At 32.9% G+C, this 18570-nt stretch overlaps 1 protein-coding gene across 4 annotated transcripts in view; it reads left to right on the forward strand.

Moving 5' to 3' along the window:
- LOC127276958 (glutamate receptor ionotropic, kainate 1-like) overlaps positions 1 to 18570 on the forward strand; it is a 143769-nt gene that overhangs the window by 84003 nt on the left and 41196 nt on the right. Inside the window, exon 5 of one of the 4 annotated variants that reach the window (XM_051297718.1) lies at positions 1009 to 1269. The exons of the other annotated variants lie outside the window; for them this stretch is intronic. Coding sequence (XP_051153675.1) covers positions 1009 to 1035 — 27 coding nt within the window. The 3' untranslated portion in view covers positions 1036 to 1269. Of the gene's footprint in view, positions 1 to 1008; positions 1270 to 18570 lie in introns of those variants that run through there. 4 annotated transcript variants of the gene reach the window in all.

Here is an 18570-nt window from a genome sequence, read left to right on the forward strand (position 1 = left end):
TAAGAGATTAGCTATTTTTTATAAATAATTAAACGAAATTAACAATAAATCCAGCTCCAGGCTGAATTGTCTGAGTCACAATTCGGACATTCGTACCAGGGTTCGCAGATTTTGGCTATATAAGAAATTTCAAATAACAATCAGAACTGTCGGTAACTATCGACAGATTTCAGTTCTGTATTGATAACAACACAATTTTGAAGTAGAAAAAGAAAAAATTTCGATTATAAGGCTTAGAGCATTATTAAGAAACTGTAACATTGAAAATAAATAAAGTTAAGAAATTAAGGTGTGATGTTCATCTTAGGGCCAGCAGATTGTCCATCTTATAACCAATGACCCAATTTTTTTGGCGCAAATATAAATTTTTTTCAAACACAGAGTGTCAACCGAATCATTTTAGAATAATATTATACGATAAATAAATGAGGTTATTACGACATGCACCTATTCGAAATCAAAAATATAGATAATTTTATCGACTGGAATAAAAACTGTTACAAAACTTTTTAAAACGAAAAATCCACGTGATATGTGTTACAGGAAGAAAAATAATTCTTTCTGATCCGTGTTTATATAAAAAGCTTCATCTTAACAAACTAAATCAGTAAAAAAATCACGAGGCGACATATACTTATACGAAAATTTTATATCAAATGTCCATCTTAGGGCCCTCTCCCCTAATTTGTGTAAATAATTCCTTCCTTTTAATGTAAAAAGTTCATAGTTTTAAATATTTTTTCATTATATATTTTGATTAATTTTACGTTTAAATTTGTTCAACATATTATTTGCACGTTGCATAGTTATTTTAATTTAAATCACGTTTAATGAATAATTAAAACTATATTAACTGATGAGTTGCTACTAAATATCACAAAAAATTTTAATTTCTGTAATAATAGTTATGTAAAGGGACCGTCCCATGTAGGCATAAAACGTCAGCGAAAAACGTAAATAATGTGAGCGAAAGAGAGAATGTTATATGTTTATCTCTTTTACTTACAGGTTTTTCGTTTTCAGCTGACACCTTAATGCCAACATGGGTCAAGCCCTTAAGATTATTTCGCGCGGTTTACTGGAGGATTAAAAAAGACCATTTATCCAATAGAAGACTCAATTACAAGATTTCCGGTAAAATAGATCAACGTTTAAAAGGTCAGTGTATTTTTTCAGATCGGAGAAATTAGTGCTAAGTGCTGTGCCGTGTAGTGAATAGAGAAAGACACTATATTTAATTTATAAAAATTTAATAATTCTTGTGTACGAAGACGACTAAAATCAATATAAATAATAAATAAAAATTATTATTCTGTGAAAAGGAAAATAATTTTTTATTATGAAAATTAGCTTAAGGTGTTAGTAACACATCTCAGTGACTTCCCTTAAATATTTTTTTTATTACAAAATTTATTTTATTTACTCCAAACTTTTTATACCTAAAAAAAGGGGTTTTAAACTATTAAAAAAAATTTTTTTATTCCTTATTTATTATGGATTATAATGCTGCCATGGCCGCCTGAAAATACCCCTACTTGTGATTGGCGGACACGATATCTCCAATTCAGGTCACCGAAAAATAAAATTTTTGATATTTTCTTGAAAAGTAAGCTCGTCGCTATCGTCGGAACTACAATAAACTATTTTCGATGAAAAATAACAAAATGGAGGACTTTTTTCATTTTTGACCTTGTTTTTTCAACTTAAATTGTTTAAAAAAAGGGGTTTAATATTAATTAAAGATTTATGATTCTATTTCCGACGATAGCGATATATATGCAGAATAGTCCATACACATTTGAGTTTAATCGGTGCAATAGTTTCTTTATGATGTCCCCCAGGTTTATGGTTATATAGAATACGCACCAAAAAGAATGTTTTCTGCCATACTAAAGTTTTTTGTTATCAATTTAACATTTATTATTGAATTTGATCAAATAGTTTTTGAATTACAATAATTTTAATTTTTGACTTTAAAAAAAATTTTTTTCTTTGTACAATATTTATAAGTAGAATGCATAAAAGTTAACATATATATAATGATTTTCAAAGCTTTCTTGAGGGGTTACACGATGGTGATAAATTTTTTTTTTTAAATAAAATTTGACCTTGAAATTCAAGGTCAAAATGTTAATTTACGTACACTACCGTCGGAAATTGTCGGTACGATTGACGTGCGCGGGATGAAATGTTGATGTCGCACCTAAATTAAGATATTTTAAGTTTGAGAAAAGCTAGAGACTTGAAACTTAGATCACCTGAAAGCTGATAAAATTCTGCTTCTGAATATATACCTAGAATTTTTTTTCGACTTTCTGGAGCGATTATAACACTGGAAATATTTCGAAAAAAAACGTCTAATTTTCCCAATTTCGTACCCAGTTTTTGATTCCCTGCATAATCTAGGAAAATGCAAGGAAAAATTTGTAACTCCTACAACATAATCTTTAAGATCTTAGCTTTAAAAGTAATTTTTAAGACTTAAAAAATATTGTTTCGTTTTTGAGATAAGTTGAAAAATGTCAGAGCATGCTTTTTACACAACTCAGCGTCAAAGATGAGTTCTTGCATCCCCGCTGCTTAGCCCGTTCCTTGCGCCAGGGCCGAATATGCGTGCGGGCCCCTGCTTGAAACCCGTCTCGTATTTTCTCACATTTACAGTTATTGATTATTAGTATATTAATTAATTTATTTAAAATATGTTATTATTATTAGTTAATTAAAAGTTTAACAAATACTTTTTAATATTGTACTTAAAATTTACCAAATTGGAAAAATGTTCTTCTTTTTCAGAACTTTAAAATTTTTTGTTTAAAATTTATTGTAATTAATTTTGAAAAATTTAATTTGTAGTACTAATTATTTTAGTAAAAATGCAGAAAGTGCATTTTCAGAAAAAAAGAACTTTCTTATGTACACTAAATTATATATAGTATAACATAATATAATATAATAAATAATAATAATAATAATATAAATATTAATAATAATATAAATATTAATAATAATAAAATATTTATAACATTTATAATAATCAATAACTGTAAATGTGAGAAAATACGAGACGGGTTTCAAGCAGGGGCCCGCACGCATATTCGGCCCTGGCGCAAGGAACGGGCTAAGCAGCGGGGATGCAAGAACTCATCTTTGACGCTGAGTTGTGTAAAAAGCATGCTCTGACATTTTTCAACTTATCTCAAAAACGAAACAATATTTTTTAAGTCTTAAAAATTACTTTTAAAGCTAAGATCTTAAAGATTATGTTGTAGGAGTTACAAATTTTTCCTTGCATTTTCCTAGATTATGCAGGGAATCAAAAACTGGGTACGAAATTGGGAAAATTAGACGTTTTTTTTCGAAATATTTCCAGTGTTATAATCGCTCCAGAAAGTCGAAAAAAAATTCTAGGTATATATTCAGAAGCAGAATTTTATCAGCTTTCAGGTGATCTAAGTTTCAAGTCTCTAGCTTTTCTCAAACTTAAAATATCTTAATTTAGGTGCGACATCAACATTTCATCCCGCGCACGTCAATCGTACCGACAATTTCCGACGGTAGTGTATATCTCAAAATCGGATTTTAAAAAATTTTTTTAACTATCTCAAAGTAAAGCTTGACTAATTTCCTAGAAAACATGTAATTTTCAAAGTGGGATCTTTTAAAGTATTTGAGGTAGAGACAATTGATCGCACGAGCGCCGTCACGCAGTGCCAATTGGTATATGTAATACACATGAGCAATTCGATGTGAAATTGAGGGGTCAATCCTTCGAATTCTTCAATAATAAGATTTTGAGTAGAGGTTAGGGGTCTAATTGAGTAAAAAAATTTTTAAAAAAATATTTATTATTGTTCGAGATATTTGCATTAAAAAATTAGTCCAACTTTTTTTTCAATTACTTATATAAACTTTTTCACTTTTAGTACTAGAAAAAAATTTCTTAAACGCTTTTTGCGCAAAAAATATTGAAGTTTAAGAAAAAGAAATTAATTTTGAAACATAAAAATTTTTTAGTTCATTTATTTAAAAAATAAAGTTTTTTTTCAATTTTTAAACTTGTTATCGAGTTCCGTTTAAGCTGAAAAATTCATGAACATTCCTTAATATAAGCAAGAGACATATGCCAAATTTGGCGAATATTCATTTATTAATACTTTAATTTGTTAAAAATGCTATTTGCATTGGTCTTGTTTGACACATAATTAAATGATCTTTCAAATAGAAAAAAGAATTAACTGTATATTTTCATTCCTTCAGATGTTATTAATTATTTAAATAATAATTATTATTAATTATTAATTTAAAGTCCGTTCATCCGAAATTGTTTATATAAGGCTCGTTTGATACGGTACGGTTACAGTACAGAAATGTGTTTTTCGGTTGCCAGCATTTTTGCAAATTTTTAGTGATTTGTGAATGAAGGGTGGGTATAGTGTATGTGGAAAGTGTGTAGTGGATAGTTAGGTATAAAGTGAAAGACAGTGTGTGTGTTTAAAAATTGTAAATAAGGTGGAATAAAAGTTTTAAAAAGTGTGTGGGGTGTGTGTAGGTTAGGTGAGTGAGAGGGCAGTGAATGTGTGGTGCCGTAATTTTCCCCAAATCTCAAATGTCATAATATTCATTTGACATAAAACCAGTTGACATAACCAATATTTGTCATAATTTTTTTGGTCATAATTTTACTTTAGCATAAATTTTAATTGACATACTAATTATTCAGCATAATTCGCATTTGACAGAATGTTTATTTAGTATAAGTTATATTCGGTATAACTTTCAATTGTCAAAATTTTTATTTGGCATAATATACATTTGTCATAATCTTTATTTGACATAATTTTCATTGATCATAATTTTAATTTGGCATAATTATCATTCATCATAAAATGTATTTGATATAATGTTCATTCGTCATAACTACTTTTTGACATAATATTTATTGGTAATAATTCTTAACTGGTATAACGCTAATTTAACATAATGACTATTGGACATAATGCTCATTTTTCATAATTCTTAATAATCATAACTGTCATTTGTAATAATCACTGTTTGATATAATGTTTATTATTAATAATCAGCAATTGACATAACGCTTATTTAGTATAATGTGTATTTGACATAATGTTCATTTGTCATAATTTGCATTTCACAAAATGCTCATTTGTCATAATTCTTATTAGTCATAACTTTCATTTGTCATAATTTTTATTTGGCATAATTATCATTTAGTATAAAATATATTTGATATAATGTTTATTCGTCACATCGATTGTTTAATATAATTTTCATTTATAATAATTCTTAATTGGCATAAATTCAATTTAACATAATTGTTATTTGATATAATGTTAATTTGTCATAATTTACAATTCTCATAATGCTCATTTGTCATAATTCTTATTAGTCATAACTGTTATTTGTCATAATTACTGATTGACATAATGTTAACTTTTTATAATAAGCACTGACATAATGTTTATTTCGCATAATTTAAGTTTGACATAATGTTCATTAGACATAATTTTAATTTGACATAATGTTCATTGTTCATAATTTTTATTTGTCATAATTATCATGCAGTATAAAATGTACTTGATATAATGTTCATTTGTCATAACTATTTTATGACATAATGTTTATTTGTAATAATTTTTAATTGGTATAACACTAAATTAGTATAATGTGTATTTGACATACTGTTCATTTGTCATAATTTTCATTTGACATAATTCCCATTTGTCATAACTTTATGTGTCAACGATTTTTTGCTGTATCTTCCCATCCTTGGTTTTTTAATTAGTAGTTTGTATATGTTGGTAAAGTAGATTAGGTGGCGCTGTCTAATATTTCTGAAATTAATTCTATCTTGCTTTTAAATGTGAAAATTACAATTTTAATATTGTACAATTTTTTAATGTCATCATTATTAATATGAATTGTCATATTATTTTTAAAAAAATGTAATTGAATTGTACAATATTAAAATTGTAACTTGGAAAAAAAAGTAATTTTTCATATTTAAAAGCAAGATAGAATTAATTTCAGAAATATTAGACAGCGCCACCTAATCTACTTTACCAACATATACAAACTACTAATTAAAAAACCAAGGATGGGAAATACAGCAAAAAATCGTTGACACATAAAGTTATGACGAATGGGAATTATGTCAAATGAAAATTATGACAAATGAACAGTATGTCAAATACACATTATACTAATTTAGTGTTATACCAATTAAAAATTATTACAAATAAACATTATGTCATAAAATAGTTATGACAAATGAACATTATATCAAGTACATTTTATACTGCATGATAATTATGACAAATAAAAATTATGAACAATGAACATTATGTCAAATTAAAATTATGTCTAATGAACATTATGTCAAACTTAAATTATGCGAAATAAACATTATGTCAGTGCTTATTATAAAAAGTTAACATTATGTCAATCAGTAATTATGACAAATAACAGTTATGACTAATAAGAATTATGACAAATGAGCATTATGAGAATTGTAAATTATGACAAATTAACATTATATCAAATAACAATTATGTTAAATTGAATTTATGCCAATTAAGAATTATTATAAATGAAAATTATATTAAACAATCGATGTGACGAATAAACATTATATCAAATATATTTTATACTAAATGATAATTATGCCAAATAAAAATTATGACAAATGAAAGTTATGACTAATAAGAATTATGACAAATGAGCATTTTGTGAAATGCAAATTATGACAAATGAACATTATGTCAAATACACATTATACTAAATAAGCGTTATGTCAATTGCTGATTATTAATAATAAACATTATATCAAACAGTGATTATTACAAATGACAGTTATGATTATTAAGAATTATGAAAAATGAGCATTATGTCCAATAGTCATTATGTTAAATTAGCGTTATACCAGTTAAGAATTATTACCAATAAATATTATGTCAAAAAGTAGTTATGACGAATGAACATTATATCAAATACATTTTATGATGAATGATAATTATGCCAAATTAAAATTATGATCAATGAAAATTATGTCAAATAAAGATTATGACAAATGTATATTATGCCAAATAAAAATTTTGACAATTGAAAGTTATACCGAATATAACTTATACTAAATAAACATTCTGTCAAATGCGAATTATGCTGAATAATTAGTATGTCAATTAAAATTTATGCTAAAGTAAAATTATGACCAAAAAAATTATGACAAATATTGGTTATGTCAACTGGTTTTATGTCAAATGAATATTATGACATTTGAGATTTGGGGAAAATTACGGCACCACGTGAATGTGATAGACGTGTAGGAGGGACAAAGAAGAAGAGAGGGAGTGTGTGTGGGTAAGGTAGATCATATGTTTAAGATCCCACCGAAGAATAAGAGAGGGCAGTGCGATTGAGTAATAGAGAAAAACTCGACGACCAACAAGGAAGGAGAGAGTGTGTGTAGCGTGGTGGACAGCGTGAGAGGGGGCAAAGGGGGAGGGGAGAACGAAGGAGAAGTATTTCAAACGTTGAGCAGGGAAACAACTGATATTTTATATTCAAGAACAGACCGCGTACAATCTAAAAAATCTCAGAATAAAGTGGGAAGGCCGTCGAATTTTGAAAAACTACAGAGAACGCTGAGGAGAGGCTCGTCGGAAATGATGGAGAATTTTACAAAATTTATAGGAGGAAAGGGGGTGAAGAAAAAAAAGAACTAGGAAAAAAGGATAAAAAGATAAAAGAAAAGATTCAGAAAAAGTACAGAAAAGAGGAGGTGAGGTTTTTGACGAGATAATGAAAATGTTAAAGAAAATGGGAGATGAGTCGAATCGGAAATTGGATGGATTAAAAAGGGAGATAAACGAGCATAGGAAGAGGGATGTAGGAATACGCATAAGAGAGATAGATAGCTAAGGCAGATGGATGGGATTGAAATATGGTGGAATGACGCTAAGGAAGGAACTACGGGAAATTATAAACATGGTTTGGAAGGGTGAGGGATTTCCGGAGGACTGGAAGACAGGGATAATTGTTCCAATAGTCAAGAAAGGAGAAGGAAGGAGAATAAAGGACTGCAGGGGAATTACCTTGATGGCGGTTGGCTATAAGGTGTATGCGGAGATTTTAAGAAACAGGTTAGAGAAAATAGTGAAGAAAACAGAATGTATACCCCATAACCAAACAGGATTCAGGAGAGAGATGGGAACGATAGACAACATCTATACGCTGAATTATCTGGCGAACCGGAAGTTGAGGGAGAAATAAGGAAAGATGGTGTCAAGTTTCAATGACTCCAAAGCAGCTTTCCCCTCAGTAAATGGGGAATTTTATGGAGAGTCCTAAAGAAGAGGGGAGTAGGAAATGGTCTCATTGAGCGTATTAAGTAAGTGTAAAAAGTAAAAGTGGGCGATATGATTGTGAAGGTTTTTTGGTTAGGAAGGGGATTGAAGCAAGGATGTCCTCTGAGCCCCATTCTATTCAACTTGCATATAGCGGATTTGGAGGAAAAGTTGAAGAAAAGAGGAAAGGGTGGGGTAATTTTGGGCAAGAGAAGAGTCAACTCACATGCGTATGCGGATGATGTGGTATTATTGGCTGATAATGAATGTGGAATGAAATTGCTATTAAACGAGTTTGAGAAATATGTGCGTGAGAAAGATTTGTGTATAAATGTGGAAAAGTCAAATGTGATGCGTTTTAGAAAGAGGAGAAAAAAGAATGAAAAGAATGAAATATGGAAGTTGAATGGAAGAGTGATGGAAGAAGTAAATGAGTTCTGTTATCTGGGTTTTTGGTTTCAATATAATGGAAGTACGAATCTGAATGTTAAGAGAAGGATTGAAAGAGGTAGGAGAGTGATGGGGCAAATGTGGGGGATTAGTAAAAGAAGATTTGTGAATGTGCTCAAAGTTTTCACCTTCTAATATTACGCGCTCAACATTTGTAAATACCATTGACAAATTTAACTTTTCGATCTTTTCTTTACCTGGAAGAATCCCTTATCCCCTTCTTTTGTTCTCTCTAAAAGTACAAGCAAAGTTTCTTGCGTCCAATAAAATTAACTATCCCCTCTTAATGTTCGGAAAAACACGGGATTAATCGTGGTGGATCGGAGGGGACAAATTACAAAAAGCAAAATTGTCTTTCATTATTATTAAGTGTTTAAATTCTTTGTTGTTTAGAATTATTGCTCTGCGGAGCTGAGCTACGGCTCTCTGCTGCTATATATTCCTTTTCAAGGTAAGAAATCTGCTCTATTTGTAAAGTTGATCGGCTCTGCTGAATTAGTTGAAATAGATTTACTTGCCGTATCAATCTTAATTATATTCCATGTTTCACTTTCTTTCTACTGATTTGGTTTGCAATAAAGTTACAAACAAATTAATAACAACTTGTTTTATTGCTTTCGCCACAAATGCGTATTCCTTTTCTTTGACTTTGTATCCGCTTAATAAATCATTAACAAACAACATGGTCCTTCAAGCCGGATACGCATTTGATGGTGATTGCAATAAATAACACTAAATAATAATTCACTAATTTCTCATATCTGTTTATTTTTTTTAGTGTACATTTTTGCAAATAAGTCGTCCTCTTTTGGTTTACCGTGACCTCTTTATTCTTTTTGCCCTTCACTTCTGCTATTTCTAATTAATTTATTTTTTATTTTCTTTATAATTCAAACTGAACTCGGTGACAGAATTTACGAAAATTCTCAGTACCTTCTGCTTAACAAAATGGGGCAAATTAAATTCCCTTCCTTTTTTTTCTGCTCAAAAAGATTTCTTGTTTTGTAATATAAAATAGGGTTAGTTAAAATGACAAGTTCATTAAGAAAATTAGTTTTACAACAAAATAGTCGCTCAAGGGAAATAGAACGAATTGTTTTAAGATTACGCAAAAAGAACGTAAACACTTTAAATCATCAAATTGTTCAGGCTAGACTTGACTTAGTTAACCTCATATGGGATGAGGCGCGTCATGTTAATCTAGACATTTTGAGTAAAACGGATAACGACGCTCTCGAGTATGTCTCTGAAGAGATATTCTTTCAAATGGAGAGAGTCTATGAGACTGCCCATGATGAAATTCTCTCATTATTAAACTGCTTCCCAACATCATTAATAAATAGCAATTCTAGCCCTAATCCACCTGTAGATTCCAACGCACATGAACCCACTGCCAAATTACCCAAGCTAGATTTGCCTACCTTTTCGGGACTTCACGAAGACTGGGAAAATTTTTCTGACTTATTCACTGCGTTAGTCCACAACTCCAGTAGACTTTCTGATGCTACAAAATTTCAGTATTTAAAATCATGTCTAAAAGAAAGTGCTGCTGACCTTGTCAAGGATGTTCCTATTACAAACGCTAACTACTTATCTACCTGGCAGGCATTGAAATCGCGCTACTTTAACCCTTGTCTTATCGTTAACAACTACCTGAACACATTGTTAGAACTGTCTCATATGAAAACAGAGTCAGCTACAGACTTACGTGCACTGATTGACAAAACACAATGTATCTTTCGCTCCCTTAATTGTCTCCAGTTGCCAGTCAATCAATGGGATATTTGGCTCGTTCATATTTTGTCGAAAAAATTAGATCCAGAATCCCGTAAGCTTTGGGAATCAGAGGTAAGTGCTAAGATCCGAAAATCCGCGTTAGCGACTGCTAGGTCTACAACAAATGACTTATGTACTATGGAATATTTTAAAACGTATTCTGAGTTTTCTGAATTCTTAGAGGAAAGATCACAAACACTTATCATGATGGCTAATAATTCTCATAAAAACACGATCATTCCTTCGGCTAGCAAACCCTCGACATCTTCAAAAAGATCTTTTCACTCTAACACCTCTTCAGACCCAAAATTAAAGGATCGTAAATGTCTATCTTGCTCGGGCCAACATGGCCTTTGGTCATGCAATAAATTTTTATCAAAAACCCCCTACGAACGTCGAGATATCGCCCGTCGACTTAGATTGTGTTTTCTCTGTCTTGTTCCGCACGATTTTCGATTCTGTACCTCTACTCGCCTTTGCTCAAAATGTCGTGGAAGACATAATACTAACGTTAACGCTGACGTTTCCACACCCCAATCTTCTATTCTTCTAGCAACTGCTCAAATAATGATTGTTAGTCCTTCTCGAGCTCGATGTACGTAAGAGCTTTACTAGATCAAGGCTCTGAATCGTCATTCGTTTCTGAATCAGTTGTCCAATTGTTGAATCTTAAGAGACACAAGGTACAAGTTCAGCTAACTGGACTTGGAACTTCAGAAGTTGGTGTTGCGAAATATTCCATATATTTATCAATGTGCTCTGCTCACGATCCTAAAAATACCTTCAATACAACAGCACTAGTTCTACCGAAACTCACATCACGACTTCCTTCAAAGGAAGTCATAAACTTCGATCCTTGACTGTTTTCAGGCCTTTCCTTAGCAGACCCAAGTTTATTAAGACCAGATTCAGTTGATGTGATCCTAGGCGCTGACATCTACATACGGTCAAATATTACAACCTGGCTTAAAATGCCTAAGCCCATCTAAACTTGTAGCTCAGGACACAGTCTTAGGTTGGATTATTACTTGTCCTATACCAGTCAATCTTTCCCCATGTACCACCACGATATCCCGAAGACAGTGCCTTAAAACACAGCGTTGGCCAGATGAGAACTTACAAATTTGGCTTCAGAAATTTTGGGAAATAGAGGAACTACCTCCTCACCATTCTCTGTCCAATCCAGAAGAAGAAGCTTGTAAACAATTGTTCCAAAATACTCATAGTCGCGACCCTGATGGCAAATATGTAGTTTATTTTCCGCTTAAGTCACAAATCCCGAACTTATCTTCTGAAATACGAATTCAAGCTATGAATTCTCTAAAACATACTCATAACAAGTTCAAACTGAACCCAGAAGTAGCTTTAGCTTATCATGAATTTATGAAAAATTATGAAGAGTTAGATCATATGGAAAAGGTCCCACCTGACGAACTAGCAAACACTAGCCTATGGTATATACCGCATCATTCAGTAATACAAGGAATTTTATCTAATAAAAAACTTCGAGTAGTTTTTGACGCTTCACGTCGTACCTCAAAACACGTATGTTTGAATAATTTTTTAATGTCCGGATCACCGTTACAAACTGATATCTTTTTGATCTTACTAAATTGGCGCAGATATAAGTTTGTCTTTACTGCGGATATGGTAAAGATGTTTCGTCAAATACGAATACATCCCGACCATCAGGATCTACAACGAATCTTGTGGTCACCCAGCTCAGATAAAACCCCCTTAGAATATCGACTGAAAACGGTTACTTATGGTACCGCTTGTGCTCCATTTTTGGCCATGCGCACAATGGCGCAATTAGCACAAGATGAACTGTCTAATTTCCCTCTTGGAGCTAAGTGTATTCGGGAAAATACTTATGTCGACGACATTTATGCGGGTAGTTCAAATTTATCAGTTGCGAAACGTAAACGGGATGAATTAATATATCTGCTAAAATCGGCTGGAATCGATCTCGATAAATGGTCGTCTAACCATTTAGAACTAATCCCTCATCAATGTCGTCAACAAAAGAACGATCATACAACTAGTAAACCTATCGATCAAGACGAGACAGTTAAAACTTTAGGTATACAATGGAGGCTAACTTCAGACGAATTCAGTTTCCAATTCTCTGACCACTCTCCCTCGACATCAATTACTAAAAGAAAAATTCTCGCTTCGATATCTCGGTTATTTGACCCCCTGGGTTGGCTTTCCCCGATCACCGTTATCGCAAAAATGCTTATGCAAGATCTTCGGATCTTAAGATACGACTGGGATTCAGTTTTGCCTCCGGAAATTCTTAAAAAGTGGTCCAATTATTTTAAATCTCTCTCTACGACCCAGAACATTTCTATAGACCGATGGTTTGGTAACTGTGATAATTCATATTACGAACTCCACGCATTTTCTGACGCTTTAAACCGAGCATACGCTGCCGCAGTTCACTTGAAGGTTAAGTTCGAAAACGGTGACTCACGAATATCCCTTTTATGTGCTAAATCCAAAATAAGCCATGTTAAAACCATAAGCATTCCTAATCTTGAACTGATGGGAGCCGCTTTACTAGTAAAATGAATAAATTATATTCAAAAACTATATTTCTTGAAAAATATTTCAGTATTTGCTTGGATGGATAGTCAGATTGTACTTTGTTGGTTACGCAAGCATCCATGTAGCTGGAAAACCTTTGTAGCGAACCGCGTATCGTATATCCAAACAGAATTATCCTCTGCAGAGTGGAGATACGTAACTACAAAGGAAAACCCAGCTGATCTAGCCACCAGAGGAATAAAACCTTGTGAATTAAAAGATTCTGATTTATGGTGGCACAGACCCAACTGGCTCTCCTTAACGACCGAATTCTGGCCAGATCTGTCAAACTTTACACACTGAAAGGCCTAAATCTAAGACTGAGCTTCTTTTCCGTTTCTCTAATCTCTCTCGACTTATTCGTGTTACTGCCCTCTGCATCCGTTTTTTCAAAAATCTCCAACGGTGCAAAAATGGAAGTTTACCACATAGGTCCTTCTTATCGAGTGCAGAACTTAACGAGGCGCCTACTTCATTCATTCGAATTGCCCAATCTGAAACTTATATTGAAGAGATAAGATTCCTTACTAATCCGGAAACAAAAGATAATGCATTATCCAAAGCCAATCCTTTACGGAAATTGAACCCCTTTGTCGATGTTAAAGACAGAGTCCTACGAGTTGCAGGACCCTTTCATATCAGAACGACCAAGGAGAGAGGACTTTGATCGTATAAAGGTTACATCGCCCTTTTTATCTGCTTTTCTACCAGTGCAATCCATTTAGAAGCGGTTAGCGATTTGACCACCGCGGCTTTCTTAAATGCATTCCGACGTTTTTCTGGTCGACGCGGAGTCCCTAAAAATATTGATAGCGACAATGGTACCACATTCCAAGGGGCAGAGCGAGAGTTGAGAGAAATGTTTGATGCCAGTTCTAATTTCTATGCTGAAGTAGCAGATGTATTAGCAAATGATCAGATCACTTGGAGTTTTACTCCACCGAACGCGCCTCATTTCGGCGGTCTTTGGGATGCGGGAGTTAAATCAACAAAGCACCATCTCAAAAGAGTGCTAGGAGATCATAAACTCACCTTCAAAGAGTTCTCAACTCTTTTGGTACAAATCGAAGTCTGTCTCAACTCTCGCCCGCTGCATCCAATGTCTGATGACATGGAAGACGTTAACATTTTAACTCCAGCTTATTTTCTTATGGGCAACTAGCACTCTTCGAAGACATATAAACCGTCTAAGTCCTCTTATATTACCCAATTCTAGTTAAGATTTGTGTCCTCAAGAATAGAGAAATTTAGTATATAGTCAGTTTTAAAGAGAATAATTCAGATCTTTTTTTTTGGATTCTTTTTTTGTTGTCTGACCGACCACGGCAGGCGGGATGTTCAAAGTTTTCACCTTCTAATATTACGCGCTCAACAATTGTAAATACCATTGACAAATTTAACTTTTCGATCTTTTCTTTACCTGGAAGAATCCCTTATCCCCTTCTTTTGTTCTCTCTAAAAGTACAAGCAAAGTTTCTTGCGTCCAATAAAATTAACTATCCCCTCTTAATGTTTGGAAAAACACGGGATTAATCGTGGTGGATCGGAGGGGACAAATTACAAAAAGCAAGACAGAAAGAGTGAGAAGTCAGTTATAATTTGATCGTCGAAGAGTCTGGAGAATTTCTAAAAGGAAAATTGTCTTTCATTATTATTAAGTGTTTAAATTCTTTGTTGTTTAGAATTATTGCTCTGCGGAGCTGAGCTACGGCTCTCTGCTGCTATATATTCCTTTTCAAGGTAAGAAATCTGCTCTATTTGTAAAGTTGATTGGCTCTGCTGAATTAGTTGAAATAGATTTACTTGCAGTATCAATCTTAATTTTATTCCATGTTTCACTTACTTTCTGCTGATTTGGTTTGGAATAAAGTTACAAACAAATTAATAACCACTTGCTTTATTGATTTCGTCACAAATGCGCATTCCTTTCCTTTGACTTTGTATCCGCTTAATAAATCAGTAACAAACAACAGAATGATTGGAGGAGGAAAATTTGGTTGTTTGATGTGTTAGTGTGGTCAGTTTTAGCAACAGAGTGGAAGTATGGGGATGGAGGGCGGTTGTGTGTATGGAAAGAATGCATAGAAGATACTCGAGATGGTCAATGGGAGTGAGTAGACTATGTCCGGGGTAACTGCTAAGAGAAGAATTGGGAAGGGAAAAATTGGTACTCAGGCAGAGGAAAAGGGCGTTGGGTTTGGAGGAGAAGTTAAAGGAAGGAAGAAGCAGCAAATTGGCATAGAAGTGCTGGGGGCTGATAAGGAAGGATAAGAAGAAGGGAGTGAGTCAGCTAAAAGGGTGGGAAAAGGAGAGGTTCGTGGGTTCAGGAGGAGCAGGTGAAAAATTGTTTGATAAGGGAAGGGTGGAAGAGTGGATAAAGGAGGACATTGAGTAGAGGTGGGAGAAGATAAATGATTCAAAATACAACAAATTACTAGAGGTACAGATTTGCCGGAGTACTTGAGAGAAATGAAATAAGAGAAAAGATGGAATAGGTGCATAAGGTTTAGAATGGGTGAAGGGATGAAAGCATGCAGATATTGGATGAATGAGGAAGAGAATAGTTGTAGAGTGTGTGGTTTTGAGCGAGAGGACTGGATCATGTGTTGGATAGATGTGCAAGAGGGTCAGAGGAGAGCAAAAGTTTGGGAGAGAGAGTGAGTTATATTTTGAGTGAAAATGGGCAAGAGAGATCTGGATGAAAGAGTTGGAAAAAATGAGAGTGGGAAATATGTAATTGGGTAGGGTTTTTTTTCTCTGGGGACAATGTACGTTATTAATTTTAATTATTATTTTTAAATTAAATTTTCTTTGAATTTGACGAAGCCGAAAGGGCTGAAAGGAACAGGAAACGGAAGCCCGGGCATTGAGGGATTTTATTTGATAGGATAGTTTAAGTATAGTTTATAAGCAAGCGGTAGATTTTAAGAATTTTTGTATTTAGATTAAGATTGTATGTAATAATTTGGAGTCTCGAACCCTGTTCTGCGGGAAGAGTAAATAAAGTATAGACAACACAGACAAACGAAAGAAAAAAAATTGATTTGCCAGGACTGCCATATGGTAGATTTTCTTCCTTAATGTGTATCTAAAGAGAAAAGCGTAGTCCGACCTAGAAGTTAGTTCGTGTTTTCTTTTTACAGGCATGGTGGAGGGGGTGATTTTTGAGAAATTGATTTCTATAGGAAATTACTCAATTTCTTTAACTAAAACTGAATTTTTGCTTCTTCTGAATGTTTATTTGAATTCAGTGACTTTAATAACATAAAAATTAGATATAAAAAAATTAAAAATGGCGGAACTAAAATGGTGGATTTTTTTATTATTTTCAGATTTTTTTGGTTCTTGTTAAATTAGCGCCTCCAGGAAACACATAAGTAACAAGAACCAAAAAAATCGGTAAACAATTTCATCGAAAGCCGTTTTGGATACGCAATTTGAATTTTTATAAATTAACAACATATTTCCCACACAACAAAAGGATATCCCTGAGATAACACAGGGATATCCCAACGAGATATGAGAAATCCTAGGGTCATCGCTGGGATATTAAAGAAATCTCAGAGATATCCCTGCCCACATAGCACGACTTCTTGCTGTAAGGTTACTGTAAGGATATCTGTAGGGTTTGTAAGGTAACCGTGTAAGCATGCAGTAAACTTGAGTTCATCTTAAAACTTCCGCCTTACAGTAAGCTTACACAGTAAAGCTAAAATAAGCTTACACAGTAAGGTCGTGATAAGTTTACATGGTAAGGTTGTGGTAAGCTTACACGTTAAGGTTGTTGCAAGCTTCTCGTAAGGTTACTGTAAAGTTGCTGTAAGGTTACTGTAAACATAAAGTAATATGAAATTATATTTAGAATAATTATACTATAATAATAATTTTTTTGTAAATAATTATATATTTGGTAAAGTACTTCATGAACACTAATAGGGTTTGTTAAATAAAATTTACTGCGCAGCGGTATGTGCCATAGAAAACTACTGCGCATAAATATTAAGAAAGTTTATTTAATAATAACATTCTATTTTTACAGTAACCTTACATCAACCTTACCGTGTAAGCTTACCACAACGTTACCATGTAAACTTACCACGATCTTACTGTGTAAACTTACCACGATCTTACTCTGTAAACTTACCACGATCTTACTGTGTAAGCTTACCTTAGCTTTACTGTGTAAGCTTAATGTAAGGCGGAAGTTTTAAAATGTCCTCAAGTTTACTGCAGGCTTACACGGTAACCTTACAAACTCTTCAGATATCCTTACAGTAACCTTACAGCAAGAAGCCGTGCTATGTGGGTGGGATATCGAAATTTCCGTCACGTGGGTTACTTGTGGGTTATCCCACGTAGGGTATTCTAAGCAATGAAATTTTATTTATTGCAACAAATAAAGTAAATGCTTTTTCCATAAAAAATACAATTTCCACAAAAACAAATGGGACGTTCTTTGTCAACCGGACCACCTCATCTCTCCATAATTGGTTTAATTTAAAAAAATTTTATCATATTGGAAAAATTACTTTGGAATGTCTACTTTTTAATCCCGTTGGGCGCTTTTTGAAATTCAAAATGGCGACTTAAATATGGCGCCTAAACGACATAAAAAACACAAAAAATCCACTAATGTGATCTATATTAATGTTTAAAGCTTCACATATGACGATAAAAATAACCACAACATAGTTTACTTACAAACTGATAACGTATCTCCATTCAAAATTCAAAAATTCAAAGTAGCGTATTAAATATGGCGGATAAAATTAAAAATTGAGCTAGACTCGTGAAAATTACTACTTGGAGGTTTTCGAGGTCGCTGGTTATAAATTTGATGTCTGTTTTTAAAAATAATAAATGGCGGATTCAAAATGGCGGACCAAAAATTTAAAAAATTGAGGTAATTTCGTAAAAATGTCTACATAGGGGTTTTTTTGGTCGCTTATTACAAAGCCGATGTCAGTTTTAAAAAATTTTTAAATGGTTGATGACAAATCTCTATTTAAAATTCAAAATGGCGGTTCCAATATGGTGGACAAAAATTGAAAAATGGTTTAAATTCGCCTGAAACTTGTTACTCGGGGCTTTTTGGGGTCGCTGATTACAAATCCGGTGATAGTTTTTAAAAATTCAAAATGGCGGACTTAAAATAGTAGCCCAAAATTTAAATAATTGAGTTAAACACGTGAAATTGTTTACTCGGGGGTTTTCGGGGTCACTGATTACGAATCTGCGGTTACTTTTTAAAAATTCTGAATAGCGGACCAAAAATCCAAAAAATTGAGCTAAACTCGTTAAAATCTCTACCTAAGGGTTTTGCAGAACAATCTTTACGAATTCATCGTTACTTTTTAAAAAATCAAAATGCTGAATCTAAAATGGTGGACCA

The sequence above is a fragment of the Leptopilina boulardi genome, unplaced genomic scaffold (genome assembly GCF_019393585.1).
Source record: "Leptopilina boulardi isolate dan_hultmark-lab unplaced genomic scaffold, ZJU_Lbou_2.1 LbouV2_162, whole genome shotgun sequence".
Taxonomy (NCBI): Eukaryota; Metazoa; Arthropoda; class Insecta; order Hymenoptera; family Figitidae; genus Leptopilina; species Leptopilina boulardi.